At 42.8% G+C, this 21,403-nt stretch overlaps 1 protein-coding gene across 2 annotated transcripts in view; it reads right to left on the reverse strand.

The window, feature by feature from the left end:
• The window catches only part of PACS2 (phosphofurin acidic cluster sorting protein 2), a 188,045-nt gene that overhangs the window by 23,916 nt on the left and 142,726 nt on the right, over positions 1 to 21,403 (reverse strand). Inside the window, exons 18-21 of one of the 2 annotated variants that reach the window (XM_034778930.1) lie at positions 18,388 to 18,496; positions 16,095 to 16,127; positions 8,038 to 8,080; positions 644 to 686 (exon numbers count right to left, since the gene is read on the reverse strand). In XM_034778930.1, the coding sequence (XP_034634821.1) occupies positions 644 to 686; positions 8,038 to 8,080; positions 16,095 to 16,127; positions 18,388 to 18,496 (228 nt within the window). The remainder of the gene's footprint in view (positions 1 to 643; positions 687 to 8,037; positions 8,081 to 16,094; positions 16,128 to 18,387; positions 18,497 to 21,403) is intronic. The other variant, XM_034778929.1, reaches the window with a different exon arrangement.

A 21,403-nucleotide genomic window follows, 5' to 3' on the forward strand; every position in this document is an offset into this window, starting at 1 on the left:
CCTAATTCCGTTGGAGTGCTTCCTTTTGTAACCGTAATAGTGTTCTTTTTATATAGTTCTTGTGTGAGAGACAATTTTAGCCAATATCCTCCACTCCCATTTCTGCTGGAGGACTGCAATGAGATGGTGACAGCAAAACAGGCTGCTAGAATCTGAGCTATAGTCCTCCAAGTGCATAAGTGATGTACAGATTTAATCAGGAAACAAACTCTGAACCTTATTACTATGTATGTCAAATGAACCCATGCACTGAATTCAAGTTTACACTGATGTTGCACTTTTTTTTTTTAATGGTTGTCTACATAGAAATTTTTCCAGTTATACCAGCATAAACACCCCATGTGAACACACTTACTCTGGGATAAGAGTGGATTTTTTCTGCCAAACTTAAACTGCTTCCAAAGGTACAAACTAAACCAGAAAAAACAGTATACCAGAATAGTACATCCACATGGGGAGTTTAGCGCTTTAAATTCACACCCTACCTTATACTGGTATAACTTTTTTCCCTGTCAACAAGCCCTAACATGCTTGCTAACTCCGATCTTGCGCCACTAAACCCATGCATTCAGGCATTCTCATATTACAGCTCCAATCTGGAATGCTACCGACAGCAATGAAAAGCAAGCAAAGGTTCTATTACCTGATGTCGCTGAGGACTGTTCCACTATTCCAACCTTTACCACCTGGAATGGAAAACACAATTGAGTTTATATGTATTGGTTGGCTCCATCACTTGAAAAACTGTGAGCGAGAGGCTCAGACTCACAAATTCCTTTCCCATCACTCTGGTGATGCAAAAGGGCCAGAAAGATGGTGCAAATAGGCAGTGGAGTACTCTACTGGGGATAGAAATCCCCGACTGGCATACAACCAGCTGTACTAACTTAACAACAGTCCCGTCTCCCTGTAAAGGCGGCATGGAACCTAGGGATAGTTATCAGCCAGTGTAACTTGAATCAACCCTGAGACTGCTCAAACTTATACCACAGACCATACCGGTCCCCTGCTGCTCCTAGAAACAGGAATGGGAGCAGAAAGATAACAGATAATCATTTTTGGCTACACCACTTCAACTACCATCGAAATGCAGCCACATCTGGGGTGTAACACAGTTTCTGTTTAACAGTTTACCCCAACACTATGAGATAGCCAGGAAGAAAACAGTATCTAAATGATAATTTTCTAGCACCAGAATTAATGCAACCAATACCAGTTAATTCTACACTAGACCTCTCATTCTGATGGATAAAGATGAATTGATCACTGAACTAAGAATCAGTGGTTACCTAAGTGCAAGTGAACATGATCTGATTCGCAATTCCACAATCATTTAAGATGGCTTCACTGATGAAAGAATCCTAGTGTAGCGGGGAAGTGAAAGCAGCAATACAAAATAAAGACAAAGTATAACAAATGGGGAAAAGGAAAAGTTAACAGCGATAAATATAAATCAGAAGTTATGAAATGCAATACAAGATAAAGAAAGCTAAACATGTCAATGAAAAAAATCTATGACTAGTAGGGTTAAGGACAATATGTTTTTTAAATTTATCAGGAATTTATCACTAGGTGAGATGATAAAACTGTCTGATACAGATAAGGCAGAAGAAGCATTCAATAACTATTCCTGCTCTGTATTTGGAAAGAAGCCAGGTGATGTATTCATATACAGTGATGAAACACTTTCCAAACAAACATTAATTAAGGAGGCTGTTAAACAGCATCTTCTAAAGCTAAAAATGTTTAAAAATCAGCAGGACAATATAACTTGCATCCAACAGTTTTAAAAGATTTGGCCAAGGAACAAAATGAACATTCAATGCTCATTTTAAATAAACTTGGAACTTTAGGGAAGTTCCAGAGGAAGGAAGGTAGTGTTGTGCCAATATTTATAATGGGTAAATGGGGTCATCTGGGTAACTATAGGCCAATTAGCTTGACATCAATGCTGGGAATCAATAATAGAATGGTTAAATAAGGCAATCAGTAAAGAATTAAAGATGGTAGCAGAATTAAATGCCAGTTAAGTTTTATGAAAAACAGGCCTTTTCAAACAAACTTGGTATTGTTTCTTGATTAAGCTAATTTGATTTGAGAGAGTTGTGTTGACATAACGTTCTTGCACATCTGTATCTTAGTAGCACATAACATTGATTTAAAAAATCATAGAAAAATCAAGACAGCACTGCAACACTGTGGCTAAGAGGGCTAAGATGATGCTTGGATGTATAAGCAGGGGAACATAGGTGATGTGTAATTACCTCTGTATATAACATTGGCAAAACCATTACTAGAATATTATATCCAGTGCTGTTGTCTGACTTCAAAAAGGATATCGACAAACTAAAAAGAGTTCAGAGAAGAGCCACAAGAAGGATGTTGAAGCCTGGAAACCTGCTGTACAGTGAAAAATTAAACCAGTTCAATCTATTTAGCTTAACAAAAAGAAGATTAAGAGATGACTTGAACATGGTCGAAGTACATAAATAGTACAGGACTCAAAGAGCTGGTCTACCCCAGAAAGTTATTTTGACCTAGTTATGTCACTCGGGGGTATGAAAAATTCACACTCCTGAGACACGTAGTTATGCTGATCTATCCCCCAGTGTAGACAGCGCTAGGTCACAGAAGAATTCTTCTATCACCCTAGCAACCCCCTCTCGTAAAATGGATTACCTACACCGACAGGAGAATCCGTCCTGTTGGCGTAGGTGGGGTCTCCACTGAAGCTCTGCAGTTGTGCCACTGCATTTCAAGTGGAGACCAGCCCTCATAGGGGTGGATTTACCACAGGAAGGGAAGCACCCTTTCCGTCACTACGGCTGTGATGCTGTAGTGTTTCTGGCACAGACATACCCTAAGATAGCAAAGGGATAAAACGACCCACTTGCTGAAAGTGGAAACTTCATAAATTCATACTGGGAAAAAGCCACAAGTTTTTGTAGGTAAGGGTGGCAATCCCTGCAGCCACTTACCAGAGAATGGCGTGGATTCTCCATCAATTCAGGGCTTTCAAATCCACATTGGATTTCTTTCTAAAAATATGTTCTCTGGTTCACCTGCAAGTTATTGAGCTTGAGGCAGGAACTGCAAGGGGAAATTCTGTGGCCCATGATCATAATGGTTCCTTGTGGGTTTAATCTATGAAATTGGAGGGGGAAATCAGGACAGCAGGATGTAGTTACCTAAATTTGAGTGTGACCAGGGCCCTGAGGCTAAAGAGTGTGCCAAGGGCTCATAAATAACAAGTTAGTGTGTTTCAACTTGGCAGTTTTATGAATGCAAAATAGAAAGTTTTAATCTTTTTTCAAGAGAGAATGTTCTTCACCCATATTTAAAATAGAGAAGCAATGCTCATTTAAAATCAGTCAATGTGAGAACTGCTGAACCAGTATTCTTCAAACTTTATTTGGCAGATTGCAATGAGAACTAAACTTAAGTCAAGAGGAGACCTTTATAAAAACCTGAAAGTTGTATTGTGTGTGGGGTTCATACCACTTCAAGCCTAATATCTTAGCTCCTCTCCCTTTCATTAGGAGAGCTGAAACACTTCACATAAAGACACACACCCAGTAGTAAGCCATGACTCAGAAAAATTCATTGATCCCAGAGCTTGCTTGACACTCAAAGTCATGAGAATACTTGTCAGTTTGGAAAAGTCAGTGTAATTCACCTCACAGCCTCAGGGAGATTAGTACCTCAGTTAATAAAGGAGTATATCAACAGTAGAGCTGCAAAGGCAGTTTTCCTGGGAAGGCTACATCTTAGGACAGAAGCAACAGAGGGTCCTGTGGCACCTTTGAGACTAACAGAAGTACTGGGAGCATAAGCTTTCGTGGGTAAGAACCTCACTTCCCCTTGCATCTGAAGAAGTGAGGTTCTTACCCACGAAAGCTTATGCTCCCAGTACTTCTGTTAGTCTCAAAGGTGCCACAGGACCCTCTGTTGCTTTTTACAGATTCAGACTAACACGGCTACCCCTCTGATCTTAGGACAGAGAAAGTCATGAAGGTGAAAGCAAGGTCAACCTGAACCAGAGGTCAGCCTTAGGATAAGACCTGCTAAGAGCTCTAAGGCGTTTGGGACTTTGACACTTACACCTGGAAGTACTACTGATCTACACAAAACACACAAAAGCTGACTTAAGATGGTCAGGAGGAGGAAGAACTAGTCGCTTACAGACAACCCCCCAACCTGAAGCAAATACTCAGCAGCAACTAGACACCACACCACAGAAACACCAACCCAGGAACCAATCCCTGTAGCAAACCTCGTTGCCTACTCTGTCCCCATATCTACTCTGGCGATAACATCAGAGGACCCAACCACATCAGCCACACCATCAAGGGCTCATTCACCTGCACATCTACTAATGTTATATATGCCATCATGTGCCAGCAATGCCCCTCTACCATGTACATTGGCCAAACCGGACAGTCCCTCCGCAAAAGAATAAATGGACACAAATCGGACATCAGGAATGGTAACATACGTAAGCCAGTAAGTGAACACTTCAATCTCCCTGGTCATTCTATTACAGATTTAAAAGTCACTATCATTGAACAAAAAAACTTCAGAAACAGACTTCAAAGAGAAACAGCAGAATTAAAATTCATTTGCAAATTTAACACCATTAATCTGGGCTTGAATAGGGACTGGGAGTGGCTGGCTCATTACAGAAGCAGCTTTTCCTCTCCTGGAATTGACACCTCCTCATCCATTACTGGGAGGGGACTACATCCACCCTGATTGAATTGGCCCTGTCAACACTGGTTCTCCACTTGCGAAGTAACTCCCTGCTCTCCATGTGTCAGTATATAATGCCTGCATCTGTAACTTTCACTCTATGCATCCGAAGAAGTGAGTTTTTTACCCACAAAAGCTTATGCCCAAATAAATCTGTTAGTCTTTAAGGTGCCACCAGACTCCTGGTTGTTTTTGTAGATACAGACTAACACGGCTACCCCCGATACTAGAATACAACAAAAACCACTAGAGACATCTATAAAAAGCAACAGAGGGTCCTGTGGCACCTTTGAGACTAACAGAAGTACTGGGAGCATAAGCTTTCGTGGGTCAGAACCTCACTTCTTCAGATGCAAGTAATGGAAATCTCNNNNCCAGACTCCAAAGAGAAACTGCTGAGCTCCAGTTCATCTGCAAATTTGACACCATCAGATCAGGATTAAACAAAGACTGTGAATGGCTATCCAACTTCGTGGGTCAGAACCTCACTTCTTCAGATGCAAGTAATGGAAATCTCAGAGGCAGGTATATATCAGTGTGGAGATAATGAGGTTATCTCCACACTGATATATACCTGCCTCTGGAGATTTCCATTACTTGCATCTGAAGAAGTGAGGTTCTGACCCACGAAAGCTTATGCTCCCAGTACTTCTGTTAGTCTCAAAGGTGCCACAGGACCCTCTGTTGCTTTTTACAGATTCAGACTAACACGGCTACCCCTCTGATAGAGACATCTAGTGGCTGAAGATAAATCAACAGGTCAACCTTTCAGGCATAAATCCTTTTAATTTTATAACCTTAAACGTTAGAGGATTGAATAACCTAAGCAAGAAAAAAGTAAACCCGAGAAAGGCAAGTTTGCTCGATTGCTATGAAACACATCAGCAAGAGAATCAGAGCACCAGAAGGGCAGGCAACACAAAAGTTTCTATTTCTCTCAGCATGCCTACAATGGCAGGGTAAGGGGAATAGCGACTCATTCACTAAAAATTTAGCCATAGCACCCAGGAGCCTGGATCATGGACCAGAACCCCATTGTGCTAGGTGCTGTACATACAGAACAAAAAGATGGCTCCTCCTACCCAAAGGAGCTGATGATCTAAGTGCAAGATCAGAGATAACATCAGTTTAGGCAGACAGTGTAGTACAAGTAAACAATGAGACAATATTGGTCAGCATAATAAGCAATGGTTTCTGCACACCAACCACTTAGTGGCTGTCAAGTTCTTTGTGGGCCTCAGGACCAAGGAGAGTTCTGACGAGGGAGTCGAAGGTGGAGAAGGAGGTAGGGTTTCGGATGTTCATGAGAGAGCTTTTCCCAGGCGTGAGGGGCAGCATGGGAGACAGTACAAAGGTGCCAGTGGGAACATCTAACAAGTGGGCACTGGAGGTTGGTATCACGGGCCAATAGAAGAGCACTGACAGCTCGATAGCAAACGAGAGCTGATAGGCTGGGGATTGACTGCAGCGCCTAGAAAGTGGAGAAGGGAAGCTTGTGTTTGACATGATAGAGAAGGGGGAGCCAGGGCAAGGATTAAAAAGAGAGGGGGATGACATGATTAGTGATGAACTAGGAAATAATTTTTGCAGCAATATTCTGAATGGGTAACAGCAGGACAAATGCAATCTTGCCAAGGCCAGAGAGAAGGATGTTGCAGTAATCAAAACATGAGATGAGAGCCTGGAGAAGAACTTTAGCTGTGTGGATGGATAGGAGGGGAAAGGCTGGATCTTAGAGATGTTATGCAGAAAGAAATGCAAGATTTAGATATAGGCTGGATGTTGGGCCACAGTCACCCAGCTCTCAGTCACATGTTTTGAACATTAAAACACTAGTACTGAGAAAACTGGAAGGTTAGCAGATTTCATACAAAGTATTCCAAAACCAGCTTGAGTTAAAGGAAAATAGCTCTTTGTCAAACTTGAATTTTTGGATGAAGTTGTAAGTTTGGTTGATAAGGGTACCTGCATTGCGATAATATACTTGGGCCTCTTTAAAGTGTTTGGCCTAGTACCACTCAATAACTAGTCCTATTAGTTCAACATATTAATGGATTTTAAAAAGATTCAACAGAGCCTCAAAAGAAATTCTATGTGGGAATTGCCACCCCAATGGGCGTGTTTTCAGTGTGGTCTGTTCTGATAACCAGGCCTACACATTTAACCTAATTGTGAGCTCAACTGTGGAAAGTGAATGAAAATTCATGAAGGGTCACAATAACCTGCAACAAGTGCTGGTGGGAAAAGATGCAAAAGGGGACAGCTAAAAAGGAATGCTAATATAACTCCAGGATTGTACCAGGCATAACTCAAACAAGTGTGGGACTGGAAATCAATGGACCAAAATTGGTGTCTTGGAAATTAGGCATAATGGGCAAACAAAACAATGAGGGGATGGGCTAATCCACCCTCCACTCCCTTTTAAAGAGCCTTAAAAAATGCAGCTATATAATTTGTAGGTTTCTTTTTCAAAAAGGGCATGTTTTCATTTTGAGATTATTGGGTAAAAAAATTTGAATAAAAGTTAAATTCCTTTATATGCAATATTATGCTGGCAGGGTAACATTTGAGGCTGTTAACTGTGTGTGTCCTGGCTTTAAAAAGTGATTCAATTTTATACTTAAAAGTTTATTTAAATAAAGACTTGCTTTTCTGAGCATTAGATTTGCTTTGCATAACACTTCTCATTTTAGGGCATTTATTTACCTGTCAGGAATGGTCTAAACTCTAGATAATACTTTGTGCTGCCATGAGTGCAGGAGACTGGACTAGATGACCTCTCGAGATCCTTTCCAGTCCTATGATTCTATTTACCACGCACTAGGTACCACACAATTCTGTGCAGCTACAGGTAAAGTGGTACGCAAATGTGTAATATGAAATGCCAAGAGTTGGTTGCAGAGAGAAAAGAGTAAAACTTTTCTCAACTTGAACAGTTTTCCAAGTAAATCCTCAGCTCAATTTCAGGAAGGGCTTTACTGGTAAGTTTCTCTTTTTAAAGAGGAGATGGGCTGATAGGTGATAGATTCTTCATCTCTTGAAGTCTTCAGATCAATAGTGGGTGCATTTCTGGAAGATTTGCTCTAGTCAAAGACAAGCACTGGATTCAGGACAGGGGCAACTACGTGAAAATCTATGGCCTGTGTTATGCCATAGAATGTCAGACTGGATGATCTAATCATCCCTTTTGGGCTTCAGAATTTATGGATTCAAGTGAGATTGTTAATAATCAACCTTGTTTTATGAAATTCACCAAACTTTAACCTGCACATCAAAGCAAATACTCACCCCAACAAAGGGAATGAACTTCTGGGACGATTCTTCATCAGGGCTAGAAGCAACGAGGAGAGAGTGATTAATAAGGAGTTCTTTCAATGCTGAGACAAAAAATTCACGTTACTGTTTCAATCAAGCATGCAGCAGGAACTGAAAATGTGCAAGCACCAATTCTATTTCTTCTCTCAGCATCCCTCTGATAATATTCTGAGAGCCCACACTGGCTGGGGAGCATTGTACCTCCTCAGGAATCTTCTTAAAATAAAATGGGAAGCTTCCTCCCCCCCGCCCCCCACTCCCTCGCTGTTTTTTGTAGAGAGAGAAACATGCTTTAATGACATGGCAGTAGCTACGCTCATACACATGACCTCCTACTGCAAAGAAATGAACCCGTGCCACAACATACATCACCAGCAATACAGAGACCTGCAGGTTACTTACTAATAACTGTAGCTCTCGGAACACATTGCCTTCACGAGTCCCACTTTGCAGTCGAGTGGCATACCTTGCAAATCCCAGAATCACTAAAGCAGTTAGCCTGCCATGGGTTAACAAGCCATGACACCTTACTTGTGTAGCACCAGACACACACATGCACAAGAACAGGTAACCCCTGCCACAAGGAGCTTACACCCTGAGTGAGACACACAGCGCAAACAAAGCTCAAGCCCAGACTGGGAACAGAGTGCTCTTGGGAGATCACTGACATTTAGGTAGTGAACTGGAAATAGTGACTTCAGAAGGGCTGGGAGGAGAGGCAGATGGCTCCCCCAGACAGTGTAAAGGGACACAGATGAGATGTCTCACGTACAGCCCCAAATGCAGCGATGACATGACTTATACTTTGAAGGAGGTGGCATATCAGCCCTGCCCAGTATTCGAAACATGGAGGAGGGGAGAGAAGAGATCTGTGGTGGTACAGAGGAAGGAGTGGGAGCAGGAGGCACACTTGGGAGGCAGGGAGACAAGAGAGAGAAATGATGGGTAGGAGAGGAGGAAGGGAAAGTAACTATGATGCTTGGTGGGGAAAAAAACCTCTAGGGCACCATGGAGGGACACTACGAGAGGTGCAGGGATGGGGACAGAATGGCAGAGGTCAGGAAAGGGCCAGTGGAGAGGCCTGAAATGTGTGCGTGCACATCTGAGGCTGAATTTGAAGTCGAAGAAAGCAGGTGGGAGAGTTTTAAATCTCATGATTTTTGAATGCCGGGAGCTTTGCACTCCGGCAAAAAAGGCGTTTGCAGTAGCCTGGACTACTGCAGAGCGTAGCTCAAACACTCAAGACATGGAGTCCATCAAAAGAAACAAGCCACCCTGTAGTGCTCTCTGCAGCAGATCCTCTGAAAAGACGTGGAAACACGAAAAATGCTGACAACTGCACAAGTCGGACTGGCTAGACAGCTTCCTCCCAGCCCTGTGTAAGGGGTGGCATGCAGCTGAGGGATGTGTGACTCAGGCACAACTCCCTCCCTGCTTCAGGGGCAGGGGGTGTTTTACCATAGCCCTTCTTACGGTGCAACTTACCCTTGCACTGGCTCAGCTGGTAGGAGTGTTGGGGTGGAACCAAGGCTCCGCTCACTTCCCAACCCAGCCATTTTCTTCATGCTTCATCCACGCTGAGCAAGAACTAATTATACAGACCCCCATGTCCTTTATCTAGGCTTTCCATCACACCCTTTTAACTCCAGTGCCAGCCCTTGCCATGTAACCTCTAGAAACGTCCCTGAACAAATCCTCCTAGAGTACACAGCAGAGAAACTGGGAAGTGCTATTGATCCATGTCCCTGAGAAATCTCAAACGGACAATGGAAGTTGTAGAGCTGTTGGGATAAAACAGCAATGGAATCTCAGTCCTTTCCTTCCTCAGCTACAGTAGATAAGAGCTGTCCTCATCTGGCAGCCTCACACTGCTGGCCACTCAATGGAATGATGAAAGTACCAGAGTATCATGCTTCTTAATCTTGCTGCTATTCAAGTTCTCTTTAAGCACTAAAAAACCCAAACCAAACGCTGTTGCAGCAGAACACTTGTTCAGTTCTGCTGAGGACAAACGCTGAGTACCAGAGCAGAATCCTTCCAGGGAAAGCTGAGACATTGGTGATTCTAAAATAGTAGTTTGCCCATTTTAAATGGCAAGTAATGGTTCTTTTCTTAACTACTGCTCGACAGTTGGTTAATGGTTCTTAAAATGACAACTGAACAGATTTCAGCTAGAAGCATTAACCCAAAATCACTTAGTTTGGAAGAAGGCGCTCTTCTTTAAATATTGTTCTTTTGGAGAGTATAGAAGTTTACTTATTTTTATGTCTATTAATTATTTTAATAGAGAAACACCAGCAGGATGGATGGACTGACATACGTATAAGTGGCGCTCAGAAACAATGAGTGCCACAGAAAGCCTTAGCAGTTAGCTAAGAGATGACTGAATGCCCAACCTTGTAATGTACCAGTAATCAGGACTGCTAGGAAGTACTGAAGTACTCGCCACAATGCATATCGGATTCGATATCGGAACAAGCAATTCTATGGTGTGGGGTTTTTTTGTTTTTTGTTTTTTAAAATGGCTTTGAAAACCACAGTCCCAGGCTCCTTCGTCTGACACTTCTCTTGTATTTAACTTCTGGTTCTTGAGGTTGGATCAGACTGGCAGGAGCTGGAATTGGGGGCTGCTGGTCTCCCTCCCTTCTCCGAACAATCAGTGGGGAATAAGCCTTACAAGCCAGCCTCTGTCCAAAAGAAAATGAAAGAACAGGGGATCAGGGCTGCTTCGCCTGACTAAACAAGACCAACGAAGGCCTAGTTTGCATTAGAAAAGGTTTTGATGAAATAGTAACAGTCAAGAAGGGTAACCTAGAACTACAGGGGTTTTAAATATGAGAGTAAAAAAATTGAACAGCTGCCCTGATTTTGCAAAACGTGGTCACTTTATATTAAGTTTCCATTTATAAAGGGTGGATAAACAATTAACAGGTGTTCTCAGACTGTTACAGACATGAGGAATATGCTACAGAGGGCAATCAAATCAGCAGAAGATGTTTAAGTAACCGGTTGACCTGCAAAGGGGGATAACAGCACTTTTCTAGTCACAGGGATGGGAAGGTTAAAGGCACTAAGATTGTGAGGCACTAACCTATTACAGTGATAGATGCCAGAAAAGTACTTAAGGTTGGTTAGTCAATTGTTAGCCTTATATTAAAACACTTATTAACTCTTTATACACTATAAATGTAACTTTAATAGAGTGTGACACTGAATGTATCGGAGCGGGCTTGACTTTACAGTCGAAGGTCCAAAACCAGGCTCTCAGTTCCAGCCATGCCCCCATATAGGCAGCTGGAGAAAGGGGTGGCAATTCTGTCCCTGCAGGTGATGTTCTTGTGGCCCATTACACTGGTTGTAGGCCAAGTGCCAGCATCATCATCATGCAGGGCAGTCACTCCACACCCCAGAATTCTCATCCTTAGGGATGAGGACATCAGTGCTTGCTGCTAAGTCACTGCAGCTGATGGTCACAAAAATACTGGTTTTGATTTCATCAATTTGCATTGTGAATAAATGGATGAAATGGCCAAAAGTCATTTTGATGCTTTGGAAGATTCACTTCCAAATTCGATTTCTCCCTGTGGGTGGGAAGCATTTCAGTCTCTCTCTGCAACTTCAGACCATGCTATAGGCTGCATCTGTGCCACAGTAGCACACTGCATTTGAGTGTTCTTGGTCTCCCGAAAGACGTAAAATTCTTATTAGAGTGACCATAAGCCCTTGCAAAACCAGCATCTTTTCCTGGAATGCAGCTATCGGCGATCATGAGAATACAATAGAATGTAGTAAAACATCACATTTCAGCCCCATTTACCCCCTGCTACATAGTTCGGAGAGGTCAAATTATTCTAAGATACACTAAGATGATCCGAGGAATGGAAAATCTGTCTTATGAAAGGAGACTCAAAGAGCTTGGCTTGTTTAGCCTAACCAAAAGAAGGCTGAGCGGAGATACGATTGCTCTCTATAAATATATCAGAGGGATAAGTACCAGGGAGGGAGAGGAATTATTTAAGCTCAGTACCAATTTGGACACAAGAAGAAATAGATATAAACTAGCCATCAGGAAGTTTAGACTTGAAATTAGACGAAGGTTTCCAACCATCAGAGGAGTGAAGTTCTGGAATAGCATTCCAAGGAGAGCAGTGGAGGCAAAAGACATATCTGGCTTCAAGACTAAGCTTGATACGTTTATGGAGGGGATGGTATGATGGGATAGCCTAATTTTGGCAATTAATTGGTCTTTGGCTATTAGCGATAAATATGCCCAATGGCCTGTGATGGGACACTACATAGGGTGGGATCTGAGTTACTACAGAGAATTCTTTCCTGGATGTTTGGCTGGTGAGTCTTGCCCACATGCTCAGGATTTAGCTGATCACCATATTTGGGGTTGGGAAGGAATTTTCCTCCAGGGCAGATTTGCAGAGGCCCTGGGGGTTTTTCACCTTCCTCTGCAGCGTGGCACACGGGTCACTTGCTGGAGGAGTCTCTGCACCTTGAAGTCTTTAAACCATGGTTTGAGGACTTCAATAGCTCAGACATAGGTCAGGAGTTTGTTACAGGAGTGGGTGGGTGAGATTCTGTGGCCTGCGTTTTTCAGGAGGTCAGACTAGAAGATCATAACGGTCCCTTCTGACCTTAAAGTCTATGAGTCTATTCCCTCAGAGTGCCCCAGAGAGGAAATGCTGTCATGTTTCCATCAAGTGCAGGTTTCCATCAAGTTCTCACCAATGCCAACCGTAACAGGCGGGCATGGCTGAGCCAAAAAGAGGCATGGTTCAGGGAGGGAGGGGGGGAGGAGGAACAAAGCTGGCACTGTAGGCTCCCCCGAGTTGCACCTAGATTCCAGCATACAATTTGGCAGCTTCAGAGCCTGCGCTTTGAAAGAGACCATGCTGGGTGCCAGGCCCTGGGGAAGTGTCCCCCCAGCGAGGGGAAATGTCTTTCAGATATCCTGTGCTGCTCAGTGCTCACTGGCACGTGAGGTGCTCTGGCAGCATTAATTACCATGGTACAGCGAGGGCATGGGGTCTTGCCTTGCAGCAGCCAGGTCAGTAGTGCCACCTCCAGTGGATAGGCCTGGCACTGGTACAAGGTTGCTGGTGTAGCTAACACCTACTGAACAGGGCAGCTTTCTATGCCACAGCGGTCCTATATGCCACAACCTTCTCTGACCAGGGTCAGCAATACCCTGCATTGACATACTGGCCTGTAGCCAATCAGCTCTCTGGTGACCAGTAAGGGGGACCTCATCAAAAGCAGCAGGCCCGTACTAGTGTCACTTCCACTTCTTCCTGTCCAGGGAGCTGACTTCACAGTATTTCAAAACACCTCCCTTTTTCAGACATGGGGAAGGACTGCTACCACACCCCACACAACTACCAACATGCCAGGAAGAGCATGGCTTGGGAGTGGGAGAGGAGGGTGCAGGTTGTGTTACTCTTCTGGCACATTCTCTGCTCACCCTTCTACTCAGTCTGCTTTTTTTAATACATGGAATGACAACTGGGGCCATTCAGTTTGAAATATGGGAGCAGGAGAGAATTTATTTACAGATCACAAACATACTCTACATTTTTAAAGAGGCGTAAATGACAGACTCCCCAATACAAGTGAGCAGTGCTTTCATTTCCAAAGCCAAGCTGCAGCCTAGATTCATGCAAATGAGATCCAGAAGCCCCAAGAGGCAAACTGTAGTGGACTTGGAATTACCATGGGTAATACTGACTTCGTTGTCTACTGCCAGTGAATGCTCAATGACCTGGCTAGACAACTATTGAGAGTTATCACTGGCAGACAAATTATTCCAACTATGAGGACTAAAGCCTACAAAAATTCCTAAGTACTGTACAACAGAGTATTTCCTTCTAGAGAACAGAATATGTCTAAACCTGAAGGTGCTACAGCAACACAGCTATGCACCAGTAGTGCTGGTCGTATAGACACTTACTACAGCCCTAGAATGGTTTTTCCGTCACTGATGTAAATCCACCTCCTCACGAGACAGTAGCTAGGCTGATGGAATAGTTCTTCTAGTGGGGTTTGGGTGACCTAGCTACATTATAGAAAGTGAAATTTTTCACAGCCCTGAGCAGTGTAGCTCCCTCAACCCACATTTTGGGTGTAGTCAGTCTGCATGAGGACTGGTCATCAGCATTAGGTTAAAGATCACTAGCTACATGGTAAGTAAATGACCCTTCCCATTGATACCATTTAATCTCATCTGGACTGCAGCAGTCTTCAGCTATTCCATAACTAAATCATTTCTTCTCCTCCTCCCCCCAACACCACCACCACCGCCACCCACCCACCCACACAGAGTACGTCACCCAGAAGAGACAAAATACAGCAAATCATTTTCTCCCTAAACCCCTTCCTCTCCCCCAGTCTCTGTATTTTGGGAAGGTCAGCGGATGCTCCAAAGAAACGGGGCAAAGCTTTCAGACAATATGCAGTCTATCACAGGCAGTACATGCTTCAGTCTTGCCATGACAAACAAAACAAGTGGGAGGGGGGGTTGGGTGGGAAGGAGAGCAGAAGTCAATTAAGTTAGGATCAATTGGCAGAAAACAAGTTATAAAGCAGCTCATTACATATGGCTAAGTTCTGGAGACTGGTTTCTCTCTCTGGTTTTGGTGTTCTCAAATCACTAGAGCTTGTTTAACTGAGCAAGTGTCAGGATGCTGGGAAGATTTTTAAAGTGTTTCTAAAAAGCAATTTTCTGTGAGCTTATAGAATAGAGCTGCTGCCTTCAGCACAGACCCTCACAAAGGACGAGTAGCTTTGAAGAAGTTGTTTCCCTCGGCTCAGTAGGGAGATGGAGAGCTCTACAAGGCCTTGTGACTGGAACGCTGAACAGAGGTCACTGGACCACTCAGAACTGGGGCAGAATGCAGAGTCTGTCAGACCACAAACACCAACTAGGGTTAGAGAACCAAATACCTCCTGCTACTCTTGCTACATTCTCATTTGCCCTCCCCACCACCTTGTCTTAGATTGAGGAATATGCAAAAGCTAGTCTGAATTTATGGAGTCTGCCATTCCAGGAGCTACATTTCTCTTCTTTCAACTTGTTATGGGGAAGGGAACCACTGGCCTGTAATCTTGAAAGACCCACACAGTTCTACTCCAGCTGAAGAGGTTCCAAAACCTGCAGTCTAAGGGAATGTCTACCCAGGGATAAAAAAAACCTGTGGCTGGCCCAGATCAGCAGACTTGGGCTGGCGGGCTAAAAAATTGCTTGGCAGACATCCAGGCTCAGGCTGGAATCTGAGCCCTAGGACGCTGCAATAGTGGATGGCCCCGGAGCTCAGGCTCAGCAACTTTTAGCTCTGCAGCCCGTCAGCTGGCCTGGGTCAGTCACGGCTGTGTCACAGAGCTTTTATCCTAGTATAGACGTACACTTAGCAGTACACTTGTTGCCATTGTTGGGAGCAAAGAACATTCTTTAAAATTACACTAACGGTGACACTTAAAACCTTGGTTTAGTGTGGATCCTTCATACACTACCGTAAACCCCATAATAGCTGTGACTGAAGTGTTACCTAGAAGATAAAAGGCACATGACCAACATAAAAGCCACATTTATAATAACCTTACCTGTACTGACATATTAAAACCAAAATACTTCATAATTCCAAATCACTTTTACATACGTTACCTATTAACACCATTTGATTAACTCAGTTTTGAGAGTAGGAACCAGACTGGCTAGCTGCACTTTCACATTCTCATGCCCTCAAGTGACATTGGCCAAACTCTTTATTTTCTGGATAACATTTCTATTCTTAAATCTATTTCCTGTGAAACCTGCATTTTGGCTCCCCAAACAATTGGCTCTGTGGTCCTTGGAACAGTGCATTCTGCCACCAGAGGCAGGAGTTTGAAAAGGAACAAACATAATTTAATTTGAAGCACAAGTTAAGCATCCCAGACCCGCAGGAGCTGTTAAACAAGGCATAAAAGACCAGCCCAGGAAAAGTATAGAAGGTACAGAATGGAGAAGGGAACCTAAAGAAGGATACCTTATGGTAAAATCAAAATGAAAGCTCTTTTTCCTTTTCAGAAAGCAACCAAAAGAAAAAATGAACACGTTATTATACTTATGATAGAAAGCAATACATTCCTTTAGATAGTGCTAACAGAGTCCTACTTGTATGTTACTTTAAGAAATAATTCCCTCAAGTCACTGCCATCAGTGAGCACCATTTCTGAAGGAAACCAGAGCTAGGAGATAATTTCCCATCACTCCATGTGATAAATTGCATCTCTAACCTCTCTAATTTCCTATGTGGTACTTGTCTGAAAGCAGAAGTTGTTTGAACAGACCCATAAATAGATTTTAGAAACTCTAAAAACCTCACATTTTAGCCAGGAAGTAAAGATACCAGGGAGTGAGGGCCTGTGGCAATGGTTGAGGAGCCAAATAAAATTCTTCATTATTTCACTTCAAAGTAGCCACAGACAGACCAAGCAATCTCTGCATGGCTTCAGGCACAGTGCAACAAGAGGACCTGAAAGGTGTGATGCCAAGCCTATCTTTAAAAAGGGAAAAGATGGGAGTCAGGTAACTATGATTTACTACAGGCTCGCGTGAACTGCTGGAATCTATCGTAAAAGATAGCTTGATGGAATGGAGTGGACAGACATGGGTGTAAATAGAAACCAGCACGCTTTAAAGAAATCTGAATAGCTTATCTCAGATGGAATTATCCTCCGAGTAAGGAGGTTACACAGGCTGTTGACAAGGGAAATACATATGATGTCTAGCTAGATGTCAGAATGTTTTCAACGAAGTACCACTTGCAAACTTGATTCTTAGATCAACCAATCTGGGCATGGCAGAAAGTCGAAGTGGGTAAACTGGTTAAATGGACATGCTCGTTATAAACAGGAACTAGAAATGGAGAAGTCAAGGGGGAACCGAACAAGAATACAACAGTTAAAGCATGCAGGAAAGACAAAGGCAGCAATATTAGAACAAGTTAATGCTGTAGTAAAAAGATTTAGAATTTCTCCCTGCTATTTGTGGAGAGAATGCAGTTTCATTCATAAATCAGGAGTGAGACAATCAATCATGATACTACAATAATTAAGCAACCAAATGGCTAAAGTGTTGTTATTAGGTTAATATTACAGAAGAAAGTTTGGGCAGGAAGTAAGGGGGACATTAAAATATAGCTAATGAGAAAAGCAAATTAGAGTATTCAAATATTTACTAATCCGCAGGTCCAGAGATATCTAACTGTGCGGGCTATGGGAGTGAACTAAGGATTTCAATGAACCAGTTCAGTTACTTTCAGAAAGAAATGGGGAGCAACTAGAGGATTGCAAACAAATATGCTGCCAAAGAGGAAAGAAAAGTAACGAATAATTACTCCTTGTAAATTTAGCTTCTACTCCTATAAAAATTGAATGCAAAGGAACTACAGCACTGTACCATTAAAGTCACAAGTTCTGCACCAATTTAGGAAGTATCATTAAACTCAGCTTTACTTCACCCATGTGGCACATACACTATATTTCCGATTTTTGTCACTAATCGGAAAACTCCTATGCCACCACATTGCGCCTTACTTCCATAGGTCCCCCAGCATCACTGCCATACGTGGGCACAGCCGCTTCTGCCCCACTCCCCCTTTGCCCCTATCCTGTTTGCTGACTCCTGTACTCCCCTCTCAACCCACATCTCACAAGCCGCATATCCATGTCAAGGTTGAAGTAAACCCTGGTGAGCTCCAGCTATCCTGAATGGGACCCCTATAATGCTGTAGCTGCCAAGGAGAGGAGCAGCTCCTTCCCCCAGTTGTCAGACAGGAGCTGAGGCAGTATTCTCTACCCAGGCTTTTGCACCAATTCTGAGGGAGGCAGAGGCCAGGACCCCTTGGAGACACCTTGGTGGAGGGCTAGGCAGAGTTCATGCTCTGAGGTCTGAGAGCGCCCCCTCACAAAACATGCAGACACTGACATTGTAAGCAAAGCCAGATATCTGAATTCCTTTGCATCCAGAGACCAAACAGGTGTATAGGTTCCTCCAGGCTTCTTTACTCTTCAGATATATGAACTGTGCTGAAGAAAGTAAGGCACATTTCTGGTTGTTCTAGATTTGTCATCTGCTATCTAGCTGATGACACTCACAGTGCCAGGTACTGTTCCTTGAAAGAGTTCTTGATGTGAATGTGCAACTCTTACAGGTTGTTTCTCAGAAGGTTTTGAGGTGGCCAGCTATATCTGTGTGTAACAAGAGAATGAAATGGTGTTTCCCCCATCCTCTGTGGATTTCCTGATATTTTGGAAACCATTACTGAAATAACGTACCTTTTCTGTTTGTATGTCAACATTGCTTCTGCAATAGGCAACTGGTGTGCACAGTTTGCCCCGGCTATATACTGGGTTATTCTGGAGACAATATCTGGTATTTCCTGAACTGTAACAGAATGAAAAGAAGAGACAGGAGCAGAGTAAGGACTATTCTTCACTAATGGAAACTGCAAAATGTCACCAGCAATTTAAATGATGCAAGATCAACCAGAGCAAGAAAGAAAAATAGGGGACACTGTCAGTCACTTGGTCAAGAATTGGGTAATGAAAAGAGGGACTCAAATTTAGAAAAAGACATATTTCAAAACAAGGTGCCAACCAGAGCAGACAGCAAGAAAGACTAACAAGATCAATGCCATGTGCTCCTCCCCAAGAGTTCAGTGTGTGGTTCAACAGCACCCCTTGTTGGGAGAAGAGAGGAGAGGCACCACTGCTTAGCAACATGAGAGTTTCTCTAGTCCTCAGAGCTGAGTGCATGACTTCTGCTAAGGCGATGAACTCGGGAGAAGGAGAATAAGGGGTCACCCGCAGTGTGGTGTAAGGCTCTACCCCCAAGGGGACACAGCATCTGCCTTCTGAAAAGACCCAAAATGCTGATTCCCCTCACACAGAAGAACAGAAGGCAAAACCAGTGTTTTGACAGAGGTGGTCGTGGTTCCATGGTGAAGGCTGAATTGAGTTTTGCATTTAAAATAGGAATTCAGCCTCTTATATATGAAGAGTACTAAGTATTCTCCTAAAAACGTACGGCACCACTTTTTGAGCACAGAATGGGTTTTCTGAGAATTCACAAGCAAACCTATTAGTTTAGGTGTTAAAAAATAATTTAAGATGGGTCTTAAAGGATGCTAAATTTTTTCAGACCTTTTTTTGTTCTGAATGTTATTAATGGAAATAATGCAAATTCAGACTTCCCATGTTAAAACTCACTGAAGTTGTGTGCATTGGCTACATTTGAAGAAGTCTTAACGATTCATGTTTATTTTCTGTCATTCTTCATAAACTTTCTTCAGAGAAGTTCACAAAACTGCCGTCTTTCAAAATGGTTGTCATCTCCTTATGTTCTCAATCGGATTGAGAACCATGAACTAGGATGCCCTCTTCTGGCTTGGCCATCACCAATCATGGTTTCCAGTGAGGATGATCTTCCCTGAAGGCTTCACTCCCATTTGGTGACCAATTCAAAAGACAGCCTATTTATCAACAGAGGCACCTGCAGCCCAAATCCCATTGCAGGAAATGGCAGCCCTTTTGAAAAAAGGTAGTTCTTCCTGAATTTCTCTGAGGAATGTCATTCAGCAGCCATTGGAGAAACTTTCAGTTATGAAAAACAGCAAAAAATAACCATTATTCCAAAAAAACCTTCAGACTTGTCCTATGCTCATAAAGCACTGAGTAGAATTTTCTGGAGAAAACGGATTTTGTTTAAATAAATTACAAGCCTTTGAAAATTCCACTCTACATGTAAAGCACAATTTTACACAGAGTTCTCTCTCACTCTATCTGTAAAATGCACAGCTATGGAAGGTCACGCTGCATGTGCTTATCCATTACAAAAATCACATTTTCTTCTTCAACCTTGAAGTAACGCATGCACCACTACACGTGTCTGTGCATGCCAGATAAATGGAGTTCATTATAAGGAAAAACATAGTAAGTTCTTATACAGGCGTAAAGAAAAAAAGTTTTACGGACACATATAGCTCATTTAAACTTGGAGGTACGCCAGTCTCACTAGCAACTAAGGCAGTGCTGCTGGTTGAAGAGAAAAATCTGTGTGGCTTTGGACTATAATACATACCTTATGGAAGATATCAGTTGTAACTTTGTTGGTGTTGCAAGGAGAGTTTCTAAGCTTTATTTTTATCCAACAGCCAACTTAATAGAAACAAGCTATTCTGACCTTATGTGCTTCCTCAGACAATTTTTTTTCTTAGACTTAAACTCTAAAACAAGGACACAAACTAATCAAAACTGACTTCTTTTCCCAATCCAAGAATGTCAGCATTTTCTCCCTAAAAGTTAACTCTTTGCAGCCTATGACCAACGACTTTTGTAGATGCCGAAACAAAACTGAATACTGGACAATTCAGAAAAGAATAGATTTCAAATAAAACGTTTGGGAAAGTGCATTGGTATGGAATGAATGGTTGTCAAAAAGTCTGCCATGCAAAGCTTTATATATGTAGCTTTATTTGCTGAAAACCTTACATGCTAAAGCAACTGCATTGATGCTGAACTGGTTCACCCGTGAGCCAGTTCCATTCTTCTCCCTCAAGACTTTAAGGAGCTAAATCAGGAAAATGCCTACACTCTTAGTTCCCAGTACCTTAACAAGTTGCTCTGCTCACTGAAGTCTCTGGACAACCTGACTTCCTAATTAACTCTCATAGCCCTGCTGAGTGCCTAACTGAGAATACAGAAAAATGCCAGGTTAGGAATATCAATGATAAAATACGTTAGAGTTTATTACTAATGTATTTAATTTTTAAACTGAAAGTTCGTAAGCTTGTGCTTGTCAGAGTCAAAGTTGTGTGTGAAGTGTGTATAGTGAATTTTTACGTCAATGTTGTCATTAAGATTGATGATTAATTGTAAGAGTAATGGAAAAGAGGAAGTTGCTTCCCTATAACTGGAAGTTCTTCTAGATGTGTGCTCTCTATTTGTATTCCAAACACAAGTGCGCATAGATGCCATGCGCTAAGTTGCAAGATTTCTGTACCAGTGTCCATCAACTCATACATGCACCACACGTAGCCTCGTGGTGCAGGCAAGGTTATATGGGGCTGCGCGGGACGACACTCCGAGTCATAAACCCAGGGTTGTGAGTTTAATCCTTGAGGGGGCAAAAACTTAGGTATCTGGGGCAAAATCAGTACTTGGTCCTGCTAGTGAAGGCCGGGGGCTGGAGTCAATGGCCTTTCAAGGTCTCTTCCAGTTCTAGGCGATAGGATATCTCCATTAATTTTGGGGGGAGGGATGGCTCAGTAGTTTGAGTGTTGGCCTGCTAAAC

This window comes from Trachemys scripta, chromosome 8 (assembly GCF_013100865.1).
Source record: "Trachemys scripta elegans isolate TJP31775 chromosome 8, CAS_Tse_1.0, whole genome shotgun sequence".
NCBI lineage: Eukaryota > Metazoa > Chordata > Testudines > Emydidae > Trachemys > Trachemys scripta.